An 18,331-nucleotide genomic window follows, 5' to 3' on the forward strand; every position below is an offset into this window, starting at 1 on the left:
CCAAAACTAATATTAAACAGAGATTAAACATAAATGTGTTGCCTAGATATAATATATAGATTTAAATTCTGTCCTAAAGTGTAATAAATGGAGTGTACCAAAGTACTAAAAGTATAAAGCATGAAGAGGTATAACTATGCCCTTTTGCATCAGACCTCTGTATATCACAGATACCAACTGAAGTTAGAGAAGATAAAAACATCCATCCTGTGCACATGTTCTCTATGTGGAATAAACTAGGCTACATGGCTGAAGTTTACAATATGCTACCTCTTTGTTTCCACTAAACCTAAGTAGTGGATCAACTCTTCGGGTCATCTTCTGCTTGGTATGATTCATGTATTTTTTTGTTTTCATGCATCTCCAGAGAACATTAGGCATTACCTGTAGTGAAAATAGCTTAATGAATAAAGTGATTAAACTAGTAGTGTCAAAGAAATTCTAATCTAACAGCAACGATACTAACAGTTTCTAAAACTTCTAACTGTTTCTATGCTGCATACATAGTTTTACAGAATCACTGACCTAATAACATAATTTTTGATGTAAATTGGGGACAGTGACTATTACTCCGAGTCAACATACAACCCAATTCAAAAAAAGTTTGGGACAAACACACACAGACACACAAGTTGAACTAAAACAGGAAATAACCAGAACAAACCATGAAAACACAATTAATAAAAAACAAGCAAAATACAAAAATACAAAACAACCTGAGAAGCTAAGGATTAAAGTGGAAAGCAGAACAAAACACAGGATCCTGACAGGGATACTGTAAAACAATAATGAATATTTGTTTATTATTATTATTATTATTTATGAGATTTACAATGATTTGTAAATCTCATAAATACTGTATTTTCCAATTAAACATAAGTCATCAGATGTTGAAACAGACACATTTTAAAATTTCATGGAAAATATGTATATTTTTAAATTGATGGCAACATCACATCGCAAAAAGTTGGAACAGGAAAAAAACAGGCTGAAAAGCACAAATCAAAAACAAATGGAGGAGAATTCAACAACTAATTGACAACAGGTGAGCAACATGAGTGGATATGAAAGAAGCGTTTCAGAGAGGCAGAGACTCTCAGATGTAAAGGTGGGCAGAGGTTCACTAACACAAACTGTGTCTTAATAATTGTGGAACAATTTCAGATAATTTTCCTTAGTATAAAACTGCAAATACTTTGAAGATCCCACCATCTACAGAACATAATATCATCAAAAGATTCAAGATTCAAAGCACTGCGTTAAAAACAGACATGATTCTCTGCTGAACATCACTGCATGGGCTCAGGAAGACTTCCATAAATCACTGTCTGTGAACACAGTTCACTGTGCGATCCACAAATGCAAGTTAAAGCTGTGTCATGAAAAGAAAAAGTAATGTGTGAACATGATCCAGAAACACTGCCATCTTCTCTGGGCCAAAGCTTACCTAAAATACTTTAAGGAACAATAGAAAACTGTTGTGTGGTCATATGAATCATGATTTGAAATTCTTTTTGGAAACCATGGACACCGTGTCCTGCAGACTACAGAGGAGAGGAGCCATCCAGCTTGTTATCAACAGACGCTTCAAAGGCCTGCATCTCTGATGGTATGGGGTTGCATTAGTGGCTAAAAGAAAAGGGGGTAAACATCACCCTGTTACAATTCATCTGAGATGAGTGGAGATGTGTTTTTGAGATGCTGTCATCAAATTCAAAATGAGCTCATATTTTCTATGAAATGGAAACTCAATAACTATGTGTACAAATTATTTAAACCGCTCTATATTAAATTATGGTATATTTAAAATGCTCCTCGAGATCACACCACTTGTGCCTGAAACTCGAATAAATGATCTTTGAGTTTTGAGTTTTTTTCATGCTTCTCAGTCAGGCATGTAGCATTAGCAATCATCAAACTGGCTCGAGGGTAATGTTTTGAGACGCTGCCATCAAATTCAAAATGAGCTCATGTTTTTCATGAAATGGTAATGGTCAATTTTCTTTATATTTTATTATGAATACAGTATGTGTTTATGTGATTTACAAATCACTAAATTCTGTTTATATTTACATTTTCACAGGCAGTAAAGATAAGAGCAGTACAGGTATATTGTATTGAAGATAATTATCGACTAGTAGCTTGTCATTGTAGTAGCACATTATATACTATACTACGTGAACTATATTGCTGTGAAGATAACAACAAGCCCCCCTCCACATATTCCATTATAAGTCCATCAAATTGGTATAGGTGTCAAAAATCCAACATCTATCAGGCTTTGACAAATTACCACCTGAACAGAGCTTCACCTGAAACAAAGACAGATGTTTTGTGGTTGAAATGTCAGCTTAGTATAAAAAGGTGCACTTCATCCATATTTGTGTGGATGTGGCCTCAGGGATGACATCATCCAGTGTAGGATGCAGAGTCCCATTAGCCTCTTGTGAAAAACTCAATTTGTTCTCTGAGGGTCAAGCTTAGTCCTGCTGTTGAGTGACAAGGGGAGCATGAAACTGAGGGAAGGGGCCTGCTGGTGTTGGATTTGGGTGGGGTGGTTTCCAGACCCACTGAATGAGTTACTATGGTAATTGAGTGTTGTCATCAATGGGCTGTCTCTGCTGAGCTGGTTAAGCAGGACTAGAATAGGCCAGCGGTGGGCTCTGAAAAGCAGAGCGAAGTGCATAATGTCTTGCAGTTAGATTTAAAGACCCCAACCCAACCCCCACCAGCCTTATCCTTATTTGTTTCCTTGTCTGTGTGGATATATGGCCTATGTGTGTGTGTATACACCAGTGTAAGCATGTGTGTTGTGAAAGGGCAAAGGAAAAAGTAGTGTTGCTTTATGGCACTCAGCGGCCTTCCCTCTCCTTCACATGGAAGCCTGTCACTTGGTATTAGTGTTGGTTCACCAGCAATCATCATTCCATGCCTCCTGCTAATTGCAGACACAGCTGGGTCTCAGCAGGACATTCTCTCTCTCCCACTCTTTTCTTTTCTCTCTCTCTCTCTCTCTCTCTCTCTCTCACACACACACACACACACAGCTTACATGCATGGCCTCAGTGTAGCAATGACAATACAGACTTTTAATCTCTTCCATGGAGAGTACAAGCTCAGACGTCCACACCAAGGGGTCAGTTTAATGGTCGCTATGCTCAATCAATAGTCATTTCTCCTGATTATCTCTTACTACAAGTTAATAGTAATTCAATTGTGAAGTAGATCATGAATATATTTGAAATATGGACTTCCTATTGCCTTGAACATGAAGTTCTGTTCATAAAAAGGAAGAACTGCAGAGGATACTAAAGACACATTCAACTAGTACCACAACAAGGGAACCAAAGGAAGTCTTTCATAATGTGTCTCAAAGAGCCAGTTCCTCTTGGGGTTAAAGACTAGAAATCTGAGTCTAAAACATCTCCCCAAAGACAGATTTGCTGGCGTTGGAGTATCTACTCAAAGAGAAATTTCCTAAACTTGAAAGACTCTTAGGTTTGTCAGCCAATTGTAAGAGCAACATTAGCTGGCAAATCTCAAACAAAGTGTCTTGTTCACTTTCTTGTTCCTTAACCATCTTTGGTTATGACTGTTCTAGTAAATGAAAAGAATGCCCACAGCGTGATGCTACCACTCCTGTGCCTTACCATAACAATGTATTAGTTACATAATTAGCAGTGCCAGGTGTTTGTCAGACAAAGTGCTGACACAGAAAAGGATCAAATGCCCTTGATCCTTTCTTCATTTGGGTTGATGGTCAACTCATGCAGAATTCTGAAATGAAACTTCATTTATTTCAACATTTTTGAGAGTCTGAATCCAGTAATCTAATAGGCACATTTTGGTTTCTATAATGCCAGCTTGAAACTGATACAGGTGTCAGGTTTAACAGAGAATTTTAACTCAAATGCAGGCTCAGATTCGGTTAGTGGTAAATTATTAATAAAGTTTAATACAATTCTGTACAGTTCAGTACACAAAAAGGCAGTCCAACAGGGCAGAAGTACAAACAGGTGAAGCAGTCTCAGGAATCTTGTAACAGGCCAGAGTTCAGTCATTTCAAATTAAAAGAACCTGGGTACCAGATTGAGACCTGAAAAAAGAACAGAAAAGCTGATTTCTCCTGAGTCTGATTCCTTCATTCACAGTATAGTTACCAAGGTTTTACTGTAGATCCACAGCTATTAGCATACCAACAGGGTAGCTCATTAGTTACGGCTACTTTAGGAAGAATGTGGAAAGTATTTTGGTGAAGTGTGTAATCAGTGAATCAACATCCTGTATTACAACTTCTACATTTTCATTCACAGTTTTTCACCTTTAACCTTAACACTGAAATCATAACCCAACCAAAACCTTAGGTGCAATATAATCTTTTTTTGGCAATAATTACTTTCTCAATGCCTTATAGTGTATATGAGAAACTTGTAAAGCTTCTGTCATAATTTAAACAAAAATAAGCTGACTGCTTTCACTGAGTGCTTTCAGTACTTTCTTTTAGGACTCTTTCTACAGTCTAACCAAGTGTACACACACACACTTAAAAATCAGAGGCAGAAAGAGGCAGAGTCCCAGGTTGCTTGTAATCCCTGTGTACCCCCTGTGGTGAGGCCCCTCCTCAGCTCCAACATTCCTAGTTCTCAGCAGTACAAAAGCTTCTGAGCCGACTGGCAAAAGAGGGCCTCTGACCTCACAAATCGGTTGGCTTTTTGGGGGTTTTGTGAGTGAGTGTTTGGTTATAGGGGCTAATGTATAGTCTGTCTCAACCAGTTCAGAAACACTAGAAGTCACAAAATATTATATATAAATAAATATATATTATTATAAGCAACTGTACTTTCACTTGTGGAGTGCCTTCAGTTTTTATTATTTTTCATCAATGTGATTTTGATATTTTATATATTATCCCTAATGACTTAACAAATTTTCCTGGCTCTGACATAATGAGGAGGATGTTTGCTTTATTGATAATTTGTCTATATTCCTCCTAAATTAAATTAACTAGGTTGGAATGCTGTAAAAAGACATCACTGTCAGATGTGAAGAGGAAACAGGAGGTAATTTGGTGATATCATGCCATGGCTTACAAATAACATGTGACTTGATGCCATTTAATAATGACTTCTGGAAACAGAAACTGCACATTTAACATTTTAAAATTGTAACAAAAAACGACGTTGTCATAGGATCTATGCATCTATGATGCAAAATATTTTTTTTCATTTTTGACATTTTAGTAGGTTTTTATGCAAATGTTGCAATAGTGCAACGTTAGGCTTGAAGGGCTGCAGAATTTCAGTCATATCACTCACATTGTGAGCACATGTAAAGGACCAGCAAGAGTTCATTTGCAGTTCATAAAGCCTCATAATAGTAGTCTATTTATCTGTAAAATCATAATCACACCAAAATGAATATCGCACAAGTAACCTAATATTTTTATGAATGATCATAAAACCAATCTGTATAATTATTTTTTTTCACTGAAATCAGATACTATTTACAAATGACACAACTTTTTATATGTTTATAGTTATGATACTACTAAAAGCAGTTTTTTTTTACCTCTGAGAAGCAGAGCTGGACAATAATTATAACTACACTTACAGACAGGATTCACATACTTGTAAGAATCCAACAATCCAGAGGTCAAACAATACTGTCTGACAGATCTATTGTTCAGTCTATTATGCTATGAGCCCTTACACACCCACCTCCATGGACATTACCACCCCCATTCAAGAAACAGATGTTTGGGCAAACAATACTATATATATATTCTAATAATGCTACAGAAAACGATCAATCTATCCTCATATAGATGATATATATTCTTTAATCTGACTGGAACGTATCATGTAATCACTAATGTAACTAGAAAAGAGCATTTCCTGAAGAAAATGCAAGTTTGATTGCTGCAGTTAAAGATGTGAAGGATTGATCTGAATTGCTGGAGAATCAGAGCAATTCAGAGCTTTGTATGCCTCTGTGTGTCAGCCTGCCACCATGGTAACAGCAGAGGAGACCTCAAAAACCACTCCAACTTTGAGAGCCTGGCGTGTGGAAACGATTCGGAATTAGAAAATTCTGAATACAAGTCTCTGTAGCTTGAAATTTGTAGGAGGAGATTTGGCAGATGACCCTCGTTGAAGGACTCTCTCATAGACTCCCATGTTAAAAATGCCACCGAAATTGCCTGATATTTGAAAAACTATAATTTTTTGAAAAAACTTGAAGTTGACCCAGAATGTCCTCTGTGAGATGAACATTTTGATAGTTGAATGGCTGAAATCAGTCAACGTATACTGAAGATACACAGCGCCAAAACACATACGGAAGAATAAAAGAAAATAGAAATATAAAAGAAAGAGGGTGAAGAACAATAGTTTGCAAACATTGCATATTGAGGAGACATTTAAAATGTATGAATGATCAAAAACATAAACATTTGTTTTTGTATTTTCCTAACAAAGAGGTGAAAAGTAAAGTTCATCAATATGAAATCTGCCACTACCAGTACTATATATGTTGTAAAATTACAAGCTCTAACGCTTAATTATCAATAAATTCAACAATATCTTAATATCTACATAACCGAGGGATATCACTTATTACAAAAAAAATAATTTAGGCATTTTTCTTTACTTATCTTCTTATTCTTCTTATCGTCTTATTTTATACAGTCACAGAAACCATGGTGCCGAACTTCAAGGCAAGTTCACAAATTCTTTAAATTCATGGCCATGTAACTGGATCTATTTACGCAATCTATCATCCACATCTATCATCCAACTACATTGTAAATCTGAGCAACAGAACCCATTAGTAATGTTATTATGATTTTAAAGAGAGAAAAAAAAAACATGTTTAATTTTATTTTTGTAAGGTTAAATGTGACAACAGTGGGTGTTAAACTATCTACCTGTTACTTAGACACTGGTTTGCCTACATTAACTTGCATTTTAATACATCAAAACATTGATGATGTATTGGCCAACATTGAACAAAGAGCAATAAAGCAACAAAAGTCCATGTAAGGAGGTAGGTTGGGGACAGTGGTGGTCTGTTGACTTTCATCAAGGCGTCCAAGGATTGTGTCCCTCTGACACAGTTGCTTTAACCCTGTCATTGTTATGTTTTATTTACGGTTGTAGTTACATTTTATTTTCACTTGCAGTAAACATTTGTTTTTACTTATCATTTTATTGGTGGTCAGCTGTGTAAGGTGTGAAAAGGGCTTTTCCTGGAACTATTTTTTCAAAATTGAGCAGTTGTACATATGAGTGTGAGGAGTCTAACCATAGCTTGGACATGTCATCAGGTCTGTGTGAGTGTCTTTATCATGAGTACATGTAATCTGAATACACGTTTCTTATTCAAACAGGCAATAAACAGCAAATATATGCAAAAGGGTCATGAAAGAGGTGAGTAGGTGGGTGGGGAGGGAGAGATGGAGAGGTGTGCCATTTTTTTTGCATCAATCCCTGCTGGTAGCAGCCCCCCCTTACTGCCAAGAACCATGTGAAGTCTTGGGTGTGAACGCAGGCGAGGTTTGTGTGTGTGGAGGTTTTGAGCGGGAGGAATGGGCTGGTGTCAGATGGGGGCAGGAGGTCGCTCTGTCTCCCAGCTCTCGCTTGAAGGGGGATGGACAGGCAGATGCATATGTGTGTATGTGGGAGTGTGTTTGTGTGTGCTGTTGTACAGGGTGTGCATGTCGCCTGTGTATAGGTAGGGGTTCATCAGTATGTTGTGAGGTGACAAAACACACACAAATGCACACACGCAGATAACAGGGTTGAATGAACGGAGGCCTTTCCTTCAGATGGAACTCGTTAGAATGTCACAGATTTGATCCCTGTCGGGTTATGGCATTATGTATTCAGAGCCATATTACGCTTATTTTGGCTGTCAGCAAGTGCTAGCCCCCTGCTGATCCCCATGCAGCCTAAAATGCTTGGGTGAATTCATCTGTTCTGTTGGTTTTCTTTTTTTTAGTTTGTGCCAAGTGGAACAAAGCATCACTGTTCATTTGACAAGCCGAGCAAGTGTCAAAGTGGCTTCATCAACATGTGGATGTCTTAATCCTACCCCCAGGGACTGCCACCTTGTCCGGGCGGATTGAAGAGAAACTGTGACTTTTATATGTTCCTGTATAGAGGCAGGCAACTCAGAGGATTGTGTGAAAAGATCACTCCAGAAATGGTGTAAAGAGTACCATTTGGAGGGGAAGAAGACAGGGAAATTGAAAAAAAAACTGTGAAACAGAAATTTTACAATTGAAATAATGATTACAGATTATACAGAATTTTCTGGAACTTTCCAATTCAGCAGTCCAACGAGTTCTCATTCCTTCTGTGGCAAAGGTGAGAGAGACCAGAGGCATTACTGCATTAAACTTCTGAGAAGATTTGTTTAGCTCACAGAAAAGATGAGGGACACAATTATTAAGAAAAGATAACAGAAAGATCAGCAGAACAAAGGAAGAAGAGAGGAAACATGAAAACAGGCTGATGAGGGCTTTGGTTGTTCCTACATTAGTGTCCCCAGATGAAGTCAGAAAAAGGTAAAATGTTTCTGTGTGAGGTACACAACTCTACTTTGAGCCCCTCCTGGATTTCCAAATCTCTCTGGTTAAGAGATTATGCCTGGCACCCCACACCCTGTCTGGAGCTACATGCTCCTGATAGACATAAAAACAGACCTGGGGTGAAGATCTAGAAATCACTCAAAGGGGAATGGAAAATTATATACACTGCTAGAACAAACCATAACCTACATTTGGAGGTAGTATTCACCTGCGATTTAAAAAGAGTGTATAATAACACATGTAAAAATCCTTTTCAAATTTTTATGAGACTGGTTCAGGAATTCAGGAAGCTTTGTTGCCTTGAAAAAGTTCCTGGAACTAAATAGAAAATGTAATTATTTGTGGGACACAAATTGCACACTAAGACACATATACACACCGAAGTAGCATTTTCAGGCTAGACAAAGGCTGGCCAAATAGGTCACTTTAGCCCACAAATGCATACTGTTTCACAACTACATATACATATAACATTTTTGCAGAAGGATCATGTAGGTACTTTGAAGAGATATCAGAATCAGAATCAGAAATACTTTATTGATCCCAGGGGGAAATTGCTTTCATTCCAGGTGCTCCATGTATACTCAAAAAAGACAGGTTAGAAATATAAATAAGGTAAAGCAGTAAGCGTAAAATAAAAATAAAACCTAATAAATTCTAAACATTAATAAACATTCAAGTCAAATCCTGGCAAGTGAAGACTGAAGTCATATATAATACAACTTGTACCGTGAACTTGTACCGTGATATGAAAAACTTCCACTGCTCTATTCACCCACATTCACACAGTAGTGGTGCAACTATTTGGAATCAACTTCAGATAAATTGTCTTGTCCAAAGATACACTGGCATGTACTGTCACCAGCTGGGGATTAAACCACCAAACCAAACAATTACGGGTAACAAACAAGCTCCTATGGTCGAGCTGTGACACAGATGGCAACATGTTTAAACAATGGCAGCATGTTATTCCTTACATAATGTAAAAGTATTAACTAATTATATCATATGATTTTTCATCCATGAGCCTGATGAGAGATGCTGGCCAAGTAAAACTATTATTTAGGTAATCAGTGAGTAGCATACATACAAGATGTCTCAACACGATGCAGACTCCTGGAAACTCTAAACCTTCAACTGCTTAGGATTCAGAGTGAGGCTGTAGTATGCAGAGCAGCTGGGAAAATGAACAGCTGTGTACCTGATTGTGCATGCAATGTAGAGAACACAGCCCATCTGCATGGAAGTATCTGTATGATTACTTTCCTAAGAAGATGACTCTCTCCAAGACAACCTGAGAATAATGCTCTTCACGAGGATGAAAGTATCTGCCTTATATTCATGGATTGGATAATCACACTTGATGACATCAGAGACTGTGGTCTCGCAACAGAATTCCACTGATGTGATTAATCTCCAGGCTTTGCAGGGCATGTCTTCTGGTTGGCCGTGAATAAACTGTGTATCGTTTCAGTGAGGAGTTCACTATGGTAAAGGAGTCGGGGGAACACATATGATACCATTTCTTGACAATCAAAACTTTATTCTATGTGTCAAAATTTTCAAAATACTTACAATAAGTAGTTTGCACTAACAAGATTGTGTAAAAACAAAAAATTCTATACTCCTAAGTGCAACTAGGAAGCCATGATTGATTCACATCTGACCCTCAATCACATGCTCGGCGTGTTTGCATAACTCACACACGAACACAATTACACACATACTGTCGGGTCGGTGGGTATTTTTGGTATTTTTGTCACAGATTTGTTCATTTTGTTGGTTAAATCCAATTGCCGTCCAGCCCTTTTGGCAGTGTATCTGACATCACAATGCAGTGCATTGATAGGTAGCGGGGGGGGGGGGGGGGGGGGGGGTGGACATTAGCAAATCACAAGTGTTCACAATCATGACAAGTGTTGCCTGGCACACGTGGGTGCTCAGCAATGGTTGCCTATGCTCAGGGCAGCCAAAAAGGGTAAAGAAATGGACCAGATTTAGGTACATATTTTTCAGGTTGTAATAAAACATGTAGAAAAAATTTGAACAATGTAAATTATTTTATATTTGGAATATGTTTTTGGTTAATTCTTTTAACCATAAAAACCTCAGATGGCATATATTTTACACACGGTTCTAGTTTGATGCATGTTGAAGCGCTGACTGTGCAAAAACCCCTTGGGTTTCTGAGAGTAAGCAATGACATTATTACTACATGTGGCCAAATTAGAAATGTAGAACAGTCAATCTTCTGATGGAAATAACAGTTACTTTAATTTTGGAGACAAAAAAAGAGATGAAACTGGTATGACATTCAAACTGGCATTAAAAGATCTTAAAGCTGAAAAAAATCACAGGCATTATGTGTACACAAGATGTCCCTGACAGACCTCCAAAATGCCTGTCGCGGCAGCAAGAAGACTTGTGACATAACTGTCAAGCCTCTTTTATATAAATGAAGAGAACTAAAGCAGAACAGGCACAAAATGGCTGCTGCAAAAAAAATGGCTGCAGATGGGAGCTGTGTGGCACAGTGCAAAGTCTAAAGAAAAGGGAGAAGAAGAGGAGTGGATGATGGAAGGAAAGGGGGGGGGGGGGGGGTGAGCAGCCAGTCAGTGGATCAGTCACTCCAGGCCTGGCCTCTCTGCGGGGGGTTGTGCTCGGGGCGAGATCACAGGCCTGCTGCCACACCGAAGCCTTCACAGGCACACAGCGACAGATAGGAAGCTGCTGGCACCAGGTCGCCTCACTGATTCACCCCGGCACTGCTTCCACGCTGCCGTCTTCTCTGTCGCCCATGTTCCACTGACTGAGCTTGACCTACATGGAGACCTAATCCCTGTGTCGTCTTACGGCCTCAGCAGGTCTGAAATAGTGGCAGGTTACACTCTGTGTTTAGTCTGGCACTTGAATATTTGATACACAAATTCCAAAGAGGTTTGTAGCTGCCTGACTCATTGTTAGATACAACACCTCTTTTTTTAGATATTATAATATATATATAAATATATAATATTTAGATATTAATGGTATGACCACTCTGTAACTGATCAGGTTTGGTTATGCTGGTCTATGTGATGTAAATACCTTCAAATGGTGAACTTAGGCCTCTCTGTGGATCTCTTTGTGCCTACAAATGTAGATGTAAAATTTATGAAAAAAGGAGACATTCACTAAGAGATTTTATTTATCTTAAAATATGTGGAGATTTATCCAGTTTAAGAAGAAAAAAGTGTGTCAGCATGGACTGTCCTATCTATGGACACTAAACCACACAGTGCAAGTGTCCATAGATAGAGTGTGAAACATGTACAGAAGGGTGGGAGGAAAATGAAAAAAATAAATTCTACGGTACTAGAGAGAACAGGCTGTGTGGTTCTTTTATGTCAAAGAAGCAGTAAACACCCAGAATGCACAGCACTTAAATTGAATTAAATTGCTATTATAATCACATATAAAAAAAGAGATTTATCTAATAACAGTGGTGGATAGCAAACTACTGTAGTTGTAGTGTATGTGCATACAACATACAGAATATTTATTATTGTTATTATAAATGCTGGTGACATGGAATTTCTTGTTATGTCCATTTCCATGCTGGCTTTGGTGGTTCTTTGGTAGTAGCTTCCTGGTTCTTCTGGGGATAATTAGGCTCTAGCACTCCCCTTTCATAATCTGACCATCAATCTTTTTCTATACTATATAAATAATCAGTCTGGTCTGTGGATTTGAGTTGCATTTCCAGGGGGGGGGGGCAGTAACAACAGGGCAGAATAAACTGCCCCTGGCTACATTGACGTACAACCAATTGGTGCGATTAGTTAGCCAGGTTACTGTTGTCCATGTGTGGCCAAAAACCTTCCTGTAAAATGTTCAGTCCGCTGCAGACTGCCCAGTAGTTCTGCATCCACACTGCTTTGCTGCCTGACAGTGCTGCCTCTTCCTCCTATGTATGCTTAACTCCTCTGCATTGTTGTATACTCCTACAAGATGCCTAGTGAACTTATGGTAGTACAGTTCATTTTGTAGCATTGGGTTAAACACCTGCAGCCTTAACTATAAAACTTTGAATGTTGTTATCTGTTTCAGATCATTTTAAATGACAACTCACAACTAGCCTTCCGCTGAAATATTGGATGACCTCTTGTGTAGACACAGGCTTCTGCTCTGCTTGTTTTGCATGCTTATTTGCAATCTACGTATCCATTAAGAGGGCAGGATGCTATCCATTTAGCCACCAAAACATCTCCCATGGCCTGGAAGGAATTTTCCTCATAGATCACTAGTATCAAGGAGGCACTTTCAGGTGTATCTTGACAAATTTGACTTCATGAACATGCAATATATGTTTGCAAAGCCTTGCAATGAGCAGAGTATGCCTCTGATTGTCATATCAGATCATTATGACAAAAAGTTGTTTACTTTCAAGGATAAAATCAATCTTGTACAACTTAGAAATGCCCCCCTGGCATAGCACACCCCCTGAACACTATGCATACACATAGACACACACACACAGCAACCCCTTTCCTCTTCATTTGCCTTCTTTCTTCTTCAGCCCCCATCCATTCCGCTGTGACCCTGACTGTTGAAAGTCAGTCGGCTTCTATTAGTATCAGCCCACGCTCATCATTATCCATCAATTAGACTGGCACCAGCCAGGGCCCACAGAGAAACATCTGCAGCCTTTCGGCTCCGTTTCCACAGAGAGCCTGCGCTCTGAGCTCACAGTGCTTCGCAGAGGAGGAGGCTCGTCTAAACGGAGCAGTCGGCAACACCTGTGGAAATGAAAGTAACAGGGCAAGGACTGGCTTTGGTACCTCTTTTTTCTTTACCTTGTCTTTTTGATTTTTCCAAATCTGACATGAGAAATCAGACATTCTCAAAATTGTTTTTTTTCTCATTTGTTTTAATTATATTTGGACTTGAAATTACACAGAATTATGTGTGTGACTGCTTTGAGTGACAGGTGTGTGCTATATCACAGCGAGCGCTGCCCTGGTGTTCCCCTTCTTTGTCTGTATTCGAAGTTTTGGCAGACTGTGAGTATGACTACGCTGCCGACATGGCAACGGTCGGAGGGTCCAGGAGCCTCCCACAGAGAGTCAATAGTTTTTAGTGTCAATGCTATATTTCCAGACATTTTGTCTTTTTCTTTAGAGTTCTTAGAATTAAAAAAAAAAAAGAAAAAGACAATGATGACAAGCTTGCATCATTTGTAAACATGCTGTCTAGGGATGTTTTCCAGGAGACAGCTGGCACAGAAAAGTTGAGATCAATTTCAACACATGTTCAATAGATCATTTCATTGACTGCACTACTCAAAGGCAATACAACTTGAATGCTGAAAAGATTTGTTTCATGCACTTTGACAAGTGCGTGTAGCTGTGTGGGATGTGTGCTGAGAGCATCATACTACACTGTCTCTATAAAGATAAGGTCTCAATAATTGATGCTTCAGTGGCTGTGGGGTCTTCCTTGTTCCTTGGTCTACATTGCAGACTGAAATAGCTCAGAACCTCTGGGACTCTCTAATAGGCAGGACTGTGTGGGTTTTGCTGAACTCCATGAGAACATGAGAAGTGCCTACTCCGCGCCATATGCCATTGTCTGATGACTTGATGAGGCTGTGTGACGCCATGTGAACCATCTTCAGATTAAACCCAACTTCCTGCTGAGGATGTCTGACAGCATATGTACCTTTGGTCACTCCATAAGTGATGCACAAGTAAACTCACCATCATGACTATGCATGACACCACCAGTTTAGTGGATGAAGGACAGACAGTTCCACAGTTGTACTGATGATGATATGTACTGTGTGTTGTCTGTTACAGCAATGGTACACCAGCACTATGAACCTTGTAGGAACATGGCTGACGGACCGTATGGATCTGCAGCTCCACATTTATCAGCTGAAGATTCTCATCAGGATTGTGAAGGTGAGAGTTGCTGGCACACATTTAAATCTAGCCAAATCAATCCTATACAGAAATTACACATTTTATTTTATTTGTCCTCTGTGGGATAGTAATCTTTGAAGAAAAAACACTAAGTTACAATATGGCAATGAGTCAGGATCAGTGGGCACAAGCACGAAGACACAGTGCGGTTACAAGTCAAAATAAAGTCTTTTATTAAAGTAAACTAGGCAGGAAAACTAAACTGAACTAAGGTTCAATGGAAAACACACACTCACATTACAGATGAGAAACTATGGCAAGGTACTCAGGAACAGTACAGCAAGGACACAGGTAAGAAGAACTAAAACAAGGAACTAAAGAACACTAAGGTAAACACAGGTAAGAGAAACTAAGGTAAGGAACACAAGAACACTACAACAAAACACAGGTAATAATTACTATAACAAAACTCAGGGTTACAAGGCAAGGATGAAGACAACAAACCCACAGATATCCAAAGTTGACGGGACGAACTGGCAAGCGTGGAGGAAGAGACAGAGACTAAATACACAAGGAGTAGGGGAGACAATGAGACACAGGTGGCACACATTAGGGCAGGGCAGGTAATCACACAAGGAGGGAAAGCACAGGAAGTAAAACACAAGACAATACACAAGGAGGGCAGGACTATCTATATAAAACAGGAAACACAAGACAAGACAAGACAAACACTAGAAACAGGAAATAAACAAAACCCAAAACAAGGAAAACAAACCCCAAGAACACAGGATCATGACACAATGAAAGCATATGCCCTCACCTGCAATTTATGGATGAACCTCAGCAGCTCTTTGCTGGGTGTTATGCCTGCCTGCATTGGATCTGGATGTGCTAAACAAATGATTCTTCAATCGAAATAGTGTGGATTTTATCCCAGAATATATGAGTTATTATCATAGTGTAGCAGTTATGGACAAAGTCTGAGGTTAACCCAGACTCATAAGTAGTATTATGACTTTTAATATCATAAATTGTCAAATTTTTTGCCCTGTTTTTTCCCCCTCAGAAATTTTACAGATTTGTGAGTTTTTGCCTGGAACATAACAACAACAACCTCCTTTTAATAAAATCTGTATTTAAGGTAAAACTTTTAAGATACATCACACTCAAAAGAATGCTTGTCTTCCTGATTTTCCACTGGTATAGAAAACAATATTAATATTAAAACACTAGAAAAAAAGCTTGAGATAAACTAGTTGTAATATCATGAAGATGCTGCAGTTGACCATCAAGGTCTGTTAGGACCCATCTGACCTTAAACCTCCACCTTCAACAGAAGAAATAGTCTTCAAGTGTCAAATTAAACAAGAGGTTTCTTGTGCAAGACTCAACAAATAACCAGGATAAGCAAGTTAACCAATAAGGAGGGAACACACACAAAAGCAGCAAGATAAAGCAGTGGAGACACACAGCTTATGTTAATACAAATTATGTTACTCACTTGGAAACATTTAGCACACAACAGCGGGGCTGGTTACTTCACCATACTTATATTGTAAATTAGGATATGAGCTGTAAATCAAAGGTGAACAATGCTATGATGTTTTATTTCTGTTGCAGGGACTATGGCATTAGTGCACAGACATCCTGATTTTAGCTTCCCTTTGTGGTCCATCACAATATAATACTATTGTCCATTGGCCCAACCCTATTCTGCACAAATCCATAAAATAATGGAGGAGAAAAAAATGTCAGATAATAAGTCAAAACATATGCCTTTTTTTATGTTCTTCAGAAAAAGTACCGGGACTTCCGCCTTCAAGGGGTGTTGGACTCCACGTTAAACAGTAAGATGTACGAAACCATCAGAAACCGGCTGACCTTGGAAGAAGCCACTGCGTCAGTGCGGGAGGGAGGGATGCAAGGTATTTCCATGAAGGACAGCGATGAAGAGAATAATGATCACTAGATCACAGGGCCTGAAAACTACAAGAATGTCAAAGTGGTACAGTATACTGCCTGAGAACCCACGCAGCCTTTCGGTGAGGTCAAGACAGATTGGCCTGACATCCAAGTCGTTTTCCTTCATTGTTTGCTTTTAGTTTTTCCATTCATTTAAAATTCTACATTTTCATGAAGTTTTATTACTCAAAAGTACATCTAATAAAGCATCATAGAACCAAACACTGATTGAAAAATAGTTTTCAGAATAGTACAAAGCCAAGACATGACAGAAGTACAGCCTGGCCGATATTGGATTTTTTTTGGGCCATCTAGCTATCTTGTTATGTGATGGTGACATTTTTATTAAGTTTCCAGCGATGTATTTTACAAACCAGTTAGCAACTTAGCATCAAGACAACTGCTTAGGCACCATGTGTATGATTACTGCTGACATGCTGCGAGTATTAAATAAATAATCCTATTGAAGCACATTCCAACAAGGCTATCACAATAAAAATGCCCAGCAGCTTCATGTATGAGATGATAAAAGAACATCAGGCGTTGCTGTCACATCCCACCAAGGCTTCCTTTATTTCCCCCACACAATACACAGCACTCTCTTCAGGCACTTTTGCTGTAAAAGAAACTTAACGCTCATGTGATCCACGACACAATACTGTGATTTTAATTGAAAGAGTGAAACTGAATATCTGTTTTTTTTAAAGCCTGCCAAAAATGCATGATCTTTTCACTTTTCACTGTTAAAGAGGTTATATTGATACAAATGCTTGATCTAAAATCAATAAAACATTCAGAAGATTGTTAGCTAGCTCTGATTGATCTCCAGCAATATGGAATAAGGCTATGTGACGCTAACATGGTTCCTGTTTGCTGTGTTGTTGTAAAAGGTGTGGAGGTGGTCTTGTATTACTTTCTTTTTGATTGGGTCTGTAACTTTAGGTTGTGACAGTTTTGTTTGTTCTGTACTTTTTGAAACTGTCGCACAGCATAACCAACCAAGCTGCAGGTCATTAGTAAACACACACAACACACACTCCTTTTCATAGAGATAGATTGCAACCCGTCATGCTTTCAAAACCTCACCCTCTGGAAGGGAAAATATTCAGCCGCATAACATAGTGCAGCAGGAATGTGTTAGCATTTTAGCATCTCCTGTTCCAGTGTGCAAGAGTCAATACATCATTGGTTTTAGATGTCTAATGTTACCATCAAGATTACTAGTTTTTTTCCTATAACCCAAAAGTCAATGGAAAAATCCTTTGAAAGTGTGTGCCCATCCAAAAAAGGAAGGAAGTGGGGGTCTCAGTGCATTTGTGGTGATCTCATGATATTCCAGATTAAAAGTTTTTAGGCCCCCATTATTGATTGTCTTGAGCAGTTGATCTTTTTCCAGGACAGACATTGTCGATTCACGCAGCATATTCACAAATAGGTCAATAATCCATTCATAGGTCTTTTGTGGTTAGTGCTCAAACTCTTTTGAAAGCAGTTAGGCGATTGTGCACTAGCTGGGAAAAGGAGGTCCAAGGCTCAGCCACTTCCAAAACCCCTGCTAATGTTTGAAAATGTCAAGTATCCTTTTTGAGATGTTCTTTTTTTTTTTTTTTTTAAAGCTAGCTTGCAGGCTTAAAATTTAGCATAAATGGATGTGACTGCTGGCAAATCCAGTCATTTTTCAAAACAAAAGACTGCAATAGCTAAAAAGTGAAATGAATTTATGATATCACTGTGCGACGCTCTGGTAACAAATGATCCACAGCCTACTACCAGTCCAGTGGATGGGGAACACTGGCTTAGTATAGAGAGATACAGCAGCCCAGAACGTATGATTAGACCTTTGATTTAACAGTGACACAATGCTAACTGCACATGT

General features: G+C 38.8%; 1 protein-coding gene across 1 annotated transcript in view; it reads left to right on the top strand.

The window, feature by feature from the left end:
• The window catches only part of cadpsa (Ca2+-dependent activator protein for secretion a), a 158,598-nt gene extending 140,667 nt beyond the window's left edge, over positions 1-17,931 (top strand). Inside the window, exons 29-30 of the mRNA XM_028406129.1 lie at positions 14,428-14,532; positions 16,289-17,931. Of these exons, the coding sequence (XP_028261930.1) occupies positions 14,428-14,532; positions 16,289-16,462 (279 nt within the window). The 3' untranslated portion in view covers positions 16,463-17,931. The remainder of the gene's footprint in view (positions 1-14,427; positions 14,533-16,288) is intronic.
• Positions 17,932-18,331: the final 400 nt, after the last annotated feature.

Source organism: Parambassis ranga, chromosome 5, assembly GCF_900634625.1.
Source record: "Parambassis ranga chromosome 5, fParRan2.1, whole genome shotgun sequence".
NCBI classification, from domain to species: Eukaryota; Metazoa; Chordata; class Actinopteri; family Ambassidae; genus Parambassis; species Parambassis ranga.